The sequence below is a fragment of the Procambarus clarkii genome, chromosome 68 (assembly GCF_040958095.1).
Source record: "Procambarus clarkii isolate CNS0578487 chromosome 68, FALCON_Pclarkii_2.0, whole genome shotgun sequence".
Taxonomy (NCBI): domain Eukaryota; kingdom Metazoa; phylum Arthropoda; class Malacostraca; order Decapoda; family Cambaridae; genus Procambarus; species Procambarus clarkii.
Genome location: NC_091217.1, coordinates 4,535,838 through 4,543,170, shown reverse-complemented (window position 1 = coordinate 4,543,170; position 7,333 = coordinate 4,535,838). Strand labels below are relative to the sequence as shown.

General features: G+C 39.9%; 1 protein-coding gene across 5 annotated transcripts in view; it reads right to left on the bottom strand.

The window, feature by feature from the left end:
* LOC123774796 (proton-coupled zinc antiporter SLC30A2) overlaps positions 1–7,333 on the bottom strand; it is a 106,091-nt gene that overhangs the window by 54,588 nt on the left and 44,170 nt on the right. For 2 of the 5 annotated variants that reach the window (XM_045769409.2, XM_045769412.2), the window contains exon 1: positions 3,957–4,510. The exons of the other annotated variants lie outside the window; for them this stretch is intronic. In XM_045769409.2, coding sequence (XP_045625365.1) covers positions 3,957–4,082 — 126 coding nt within the window. In that variant the 5' untranslated portion in view covers positions 4,083–4,510. Of the gene's footprint in view, positions 1–3,956; positions 4,511–7,333 lie in introns of those variants that run through there. 5 annotated transcript variants of the gene reach the window in all.

Genomic DNA, 7,333 nt, shown 5'->3' with positions numbered 1-7,333 from the left:
TCTAATTATACTCTTGTATACCGACTCCCAACCTAATTTTCTCATGTCTGCTACTATATATATTTCTCTCTCACACACACACACACACACACACACACACACACACACACACACACACAACACACACACACACACACACACACACACACACACAGTTTCTGGTTAAGTTTGGAAGTTGGATTTTTTACGGAGTGACAAATGTAAGAGTAAGGTCCGTTTTCCCCATATCCCATGCTGCACCTTACTGCTTTTGCTTCCAACAAGGGGAGCAGTTAATGGCGCCTGACAGCTGGGTGGACAGCGTTTCGGATTCTTAGTCCTGAGGTTCCGGGTTCGATCCCCGGTGGAGGCGGAGACCTCCACCGGGGAGGTCCAAGTACCCCTGTTACTTGGCAGTAAATAGATACCTGGGAGTTAGACAGCTGTTACGGGCTGCTTCCTGGGGGTGGAAGCCTGATCGAGGACCGGGCCGCGGGGACACTAAGCCCCGAAATCATCTCAAGATAACCCCCCCCCCCAGCCTCTATTCTTCTTACATCTTGTGTGTGGGGGGGGGGGTAAGACATGCAAACAGAGCTCAGAGGTGAAGCAGCTGGGGAGGGAGGAATATATCAGGAGAAAGCGCCAAGCCATTACGACTGTATAGCACTTGGAAGGGGGTCAAGAGCAGGATTTGGGATTGGACGGGGGGAAAGGAATGGTGCTCATCCACTTGGATAGTCTGGGATTGAACCCCGACCTGCAAAAGAAAAATCTGTGGAGCAATATCTTTTATTGTTTTGTATTACTACTTTGCAGCACGTGATCATCTCCACTACCACCTTTTACCATCGCTACCACTACCACCACGACTACCATTATCACCATTGCCATGCCAAACCACTTTCACCACCCTGGGTCGGGTGCTTCGTCGCCCACACTGAATTTTAATAACGTGTTATCAGCTGAAATTTATTCTTAAAACATGAAGAATTTTTAATTTTATTTAATTAAAGAAAATAACAATATCGCATGAATATAAAGGAGAGGAGAGGGGGAGGGGGTGTTGTACTTATTTCTACTTAGTAGTCTCATTGGCCAAGTGTTTAGCAGCGTTGTTATAAGACCCATAGTGTTAAATATCGAACCCAGGCCAAACACGAAAGTGTGTGTGTACCACTTCGCCACGGGGACTGCTTAACATACATGTACGTTATACATGCTATTCATCATTTAACTGATGATGTTTCATGATCACAAACGCCATGTGAGAGCTATTGCGAGTCATTTATAAATGTGCTGTACGCAGCCTAGCGGCGTCTGGCCTGTATGAACTCTGGGTAAACTATGGAGATAAAGTCTCCTAGCGCTCTAGTGAGCTGGTGTGGTATCTCAAACTACAAGTCGCTATCATAACGGAAGACATCTCTCTTCTCTTATCAGTTTTATGGGTATCGTAATAGTGGTCAATACTTTGACGTCAGACAAGCAGTGTACTTACTGTCTATTGCCAACAAACTAATTACAGGAAGTGTCATTATCAAGGAAAATGAACTATGAAATAGAACGAATCCACAAGGGCCGTGACGAGGATTCGAACCTGCGTCCGGGAGCATCCCAGACACTGCTTTAATCGACTGAGCAACGACAGGGTTTTGTTCATTTGATGCATCACGTTAGTGTGATCTCTGTGTGCTATGAAATAGACACGAGATTTATGGTGCTTATAATAATAACCCGAGTGAGTTACGGTGGCTAGTAAGAGCTGTGAATAACAATGGCAAATATCAAGAGGCTAATCGAATTTAAGGCCTCATTCCCAGATCATTATATCCCGAAGCAGTCATCCTCACTATATTGGTGCGAGCTAATCAAGAAAATTGCGTTCAGTTTGACATATGTGATTTTTATATTGTATATTATTTAATAAAGAAAAAAAAAGAGTTTGTTCAAATTACTATAAAATACAGTCTTCAAATTGATTGCATTACAAAAGTTATGGTTAGTAACCCATGGCCGAATTGTCATTTTTTTTTATTAACGCATTTAGGTACATCTGCATTTGTGCAGCTACCCTAGACTATGAAGGGGAGTACAGTGTTAAAAAAAAAAAAAAAACTAGCTACGTGATGCTAAAAATCCCCATCACACTGGATGGTTAGTCATACAGAGGCATGTGATAAGTTGTCTGCACTGGTAAATTTTGGATGCAATATGAGGATATCCTCAAGAACACGAGAGTGAATGAAGTAATTGCAAAGCTTCAGGTACCTTATACCAACGGGTCTGAATACCACAACGGATGTAGTGTTGGAGATCATGCCACAGTTCCTGCTCACAGAGTTTGCACCTGGAGTACTCAGGATTGGCAGATTCGTCACCTGTAGCCACCTGCCACAGGTAACGGTAACCCAACCTGATCCTGGCAACCACTGTGTCGCAGTCTGGTCGACGTTTTGTGCTGTCCATAAACATAAGTTTCAGATCTGAACAAATCATGGCTTTTTATACAGGTGCTTTCAGGTCGTTGAGAGTCAGTAATTTCTCTCTATCAGAAAACGAGTGTTGTAATTATTACGATTTGTCCCATTTGAATTGTCAATAATATACAGCGACGTAATTAACAAAGATTCAAATCGTCACAGTTTTCATAAAGCCTAGCGGGTGTTCACATATCCTAACACAACGCGTCTGTATAAAATGCAGATATGTTTTAAAATAATAGTAACATAAAACCCCAATGTGCTTTAATAATGCTATTTTACTAAATATTGTTCCATCAGGGGAGATTTTCCTGTTTCAGTTTATCTCACAATATACGAGGAAATACCGTAATATTCAAATATCGTTCTCCCTCGGTCAGCTTCGCCGAGCCCTCCTCCTACAGTAACTCTTTCATACAACATTAAGCAATTTAAAAAAATTCCTAATCTAAATTTTTTGTTAATTACTTTACTATTTCTGAACAAAATTGTTACTTTAGTAATCTGCAATTGCCGACTTGTCCTTATATGAGTACATTTAAAAAAATATATCGATACTACCTTATCCATATATTCACCTGGGTGAATAGGAGCCTTTCATTTCATTCACCTGGGTAATAGGAGCCTCGAACACCCGACCTCCAGCACGGGAGACAGTCGCTCTATCAACTGCACTACTGGGGTTGCCTTAAAAGGGAACTATTCCCAGGCAGCTAACCGCTACCCAATGCAACTTGCCTTCCCCCGGGCTGCCACTCGAGCACAGGAGAATTAGGTGATTCACACCCAGTCATATCAATTGTTTACCACAATAGTATAGGACTCATTACATTCACCCGAGCTCTAGGAGACTCGAACCGCTGGCGACCCCACGCGTGAGAGGCCGAAGCTCGTAGACTGTTGTATAAATGCAAACAAAGCCCCCAGGACTTGAAAGATGTACAGGTTTTCTGAGTTGAAGCACAAATGCTTTATGAATTCTGGCTCAGATGTTCACCTCGTTTGTCAGATTTGCAGTGTATTTTATATAAAACGTAATGCTTGTTTCAGCTACACGGAAAAGAAAAACACATGTTAATTTTGAAAGCTTTCGTGCATGTATTACCATTCTCAAGGGCTGGTATATCAGTGCTTGGGTCCCGGCAACCTTGATAATGGCCTTGCCGTATTTAATCAACTTGAAGTGCCGAAACTACCGACTAATACCAATGGCCACTTGAACAACGGTGGTGATTGCCTAAATACCAGTTCAGCTCGTTTGATCGTCAACTTGTGCTGGGTCTACTTACCTGGGCAACTTTATTCATCTCAATAGTGTCTTGTTTGATTTTTTTCTTACCTCAAAAGGCTACCGACTAATTTTTTTTGCCTGATCATCTTCTGTATTTTTTTATTGAATACCGACTCTGCCAACCTGCGCTAACAACCTGGTCGTCACAGCATTAAATTATCGATCAATCAGCTAAAATTATGCAAAAATTCAACCTTTCTCACCTGAACAGCGGCTGAGCCATCATGTAAATAGGTTGGTTCGTCCTCGCCGGGGACGAAAGCTGGGTCGACTAATTCATTGGTGACCATAATCCTCGTGCTGTCGCCACCGATACTGACACTGTCCATAGCAGACGAGACGTCACGCCCCCGTCTTTGTTCAGGAGGGATTAACTGTCCTCCTATGGACAGGGACAACTACTGGAGGAACTGGAGGGGTGGGGGAGGACTACTAAGGAATTTCACAATTAGATTTCAAAAGTCCATCGATATTTGTACCATCAATATTGTAACTTTAGGGATACGGCCGCTGACGAATTGTACGACTTGAAATAAATCCTGGTGACGGATGAGACGAAATGTCAGGGATATATTGACTTCGACAGTCAACAAGGGATTATGGTTGGTGGACAGTTGGAATTCAGTATATAAGGGTAGAAATGGGAGAGGTAGCTGGTGTTGGAGTGGAGTCCAGGAAGATACTGACGGAGGTAAACTACAGTGGTAAGGGTGATGTAACGCGGCTGTTATCTGTGTCTACTAGCATTTATGGGCAGCGGGGCCCTCACTCGATTCCACTTGTGATAGATAAAAACATTAAACAAACTGAGTGCACACGACCCTACACCTTCATGTATGGCGTCGCGTGCACATCTTTGGTTAATATTTGCTGATGATACTAGATAGTGCCGTTTATGCGCTCACGTGATACACAAACCCTTGATTCGTAAATAATATAGATTATATATTAAATCAACATAGCAGCTATTGTCCTATTTGCCAATGTGTACCTACTGTTGAGATAATAAAAGAATGGCCTTGTGAGCTAACAAAACAAGATAATTAGTAGCCGTTATTTAATTAAATATTCATAAACCTACTGGAATATAGATAGTGCCAGTAAACAAAAATTCACTTATGGAATAGTAGCCTTTCTCCATACGCTGAAGCAGGTATGCCATATATTTCTGACATAAGTACAATTAAACAGCAAACTATATAATGGCATCCTGATTATGCGCCTGGAAAAAATCATAAAGTATACCCATCAACCTTTCGTCTGTGACTCAACGTAGCAATTCAAGCGTCTGGCCCAGAGTCAAAAATTTACCAATAGCAACATTATAATTATTTTATTATTATTATTATTATTATTGTAATACTAAACCTGTGTAAATATATGAATAAGCACGTACTTAGATATAAAAAGATTACACAAGCCAAGTGAATGCACACGGCCCAACCCCAGGGTAAGAGTCGCGCGCAGCGTCGTGTCAGGTGGTGTCAATGTTGGAATAGGAGCGTACTAGGTGCACTGATACGCACACTGTACACACACGTACACTGTACGTACACACATGCACACTGTACGTAAACAAGTACACTGTACGTACACACACACACACACACACACACACACACACACAAAGGGTAGGGGAATTAACATGGTAGACCAGGATGGATTATGTAACACGGGTGGTACACGCACAAGGGAACACGGGTGGAAGCTGAGTACCCAAATGAGCTACAGACACATTAACAGTGGAAAAAGATCTTTCTAAAGTTGTTAGTAAATGGAATGCACTAGGAAGTGGTGGTGTGTGGTGGAGGTTGACTTCATACGCAGTCTCAAATGTAGATATGATAGAGCTCGAGAAGCTCAGGAATCTGTACACCAGTAAATTCAGGGTTGAGAGGCGGGACCAAAGAGCCAAAGCTCAACCCCGAAAGTACAACTAGGTGAGTACAAACCTTTGGTCATTAACCTCAAACTACACTAGTGTGTTGATTTAAAGTGCATTTGTTCCATCTACGTTACTGCTTTTCATGCAGTAATGATATACAGTATTATTATTATATATTATATATATATAATATATATATATAATATATATAATATATATATATATATTAGTATATTTTGGTAGCAGTCTTTCCTGTAGACATATATTATTAAATATGACCGAAAAAGTAAGATTAATAATTCTAACACGAATTTTCTCAATCTTTCGTACATTTCGTTTCACTGTTGGAGGTAAATCAAAAATCAATTCTCCAAAATTCATTTTTTTTCTAGTCTGACGCGACACGAGCGCGTTTCGTAAAACTTATTACATTTTCAAAGACTTTAGTTCACAAATACACAACTGAATAGAACTTACGCATCTCAGATTTTATATCTACATTTGAGTGAGGTGGAAGGGGTGATGTGGCATTAACACAAGACAGAACAAGATGTGGTATTAATAGGGTATTAATTTCATCAACACAAGACAGAACACGAAACAATGGATATTGAATAGAAGTGTTTGTAGAAAGCCTATTGGTCCATATTTCTTGATGCTTCTATATTGGAGCGGAGTCTTGAGGTGGGTAGAATATAGTTGTGCAATAATTGGCTGTTGATTGCTGGACAATCCAGCAATGTTCTGTCTTGTTCTGATGAAACAAGAGTACAATGTTCTTGTACTCTTGTTCTGTCTTGTGTTGATGAAATTAATACCCTATTAATACCACATCTTGTTCTGTCTTGTGTTAATGCCACATCACCCCTTCCACCTCACTCAAATGTAGATATAAAATCTGAGATGCGTAAGTTCTATTCAGTTGTGTATTTGTGAACTAAAGTCTTTGAAAATGTAATAAGTTTTACGAAACGCGCTCGTGTCGCGTCAGACTAGAAATAAAAATGAATTTTGGAGAATTGATTTTTGATTTACCTCCAACAGTGAAACGAAATGTACGAAAGATTGAGAAAATTCGTGTTAGAATTATTAATCTTACTTTTTCGGTCATATTTAATAATATATATATATATGTCGTACCTAGTAGCCAGAACGCACTTCTCAGCCTACTATGCAATGCCCGATTTGCCTAATAAGCCAAGTTCTCCTGAATTAATATATTTTCTTAAATTTTTTTCTTATGAAATGATAAAGCTACACATTTCATTATGTATGAGGTCAATTTTTTTTTATTGGAGTTAAAATTAACGTAGATATATGACCAAACCTAACCAACCCTACCTAACCTAACCTATCTTTAAAGGTTAGATTAGGTTAGGGAGCCGAAAAAAGTTAGGTTAGGTTAGGTAGGTTAGGTAGACGAAAAACAATTAATTCATGAAAACTTGGCTTATTAGGCAAATCGGGCCTTGCATAGTAGGCATAGAAGTGAGTTCTGGCTACTAGGTACGACATATATAATATATATATATATATATATATATATATATATATATATATATATATATATATATATATATGTCGTACCTAGTAGCCAGAACGCACTTCTCAGCCTAATATGCAAGGCCCGATTTGCCTAATAAGCCAAGTTTTCCTGAATTATTATATTTTCTCATTTTTTTTCTTATGAGATGA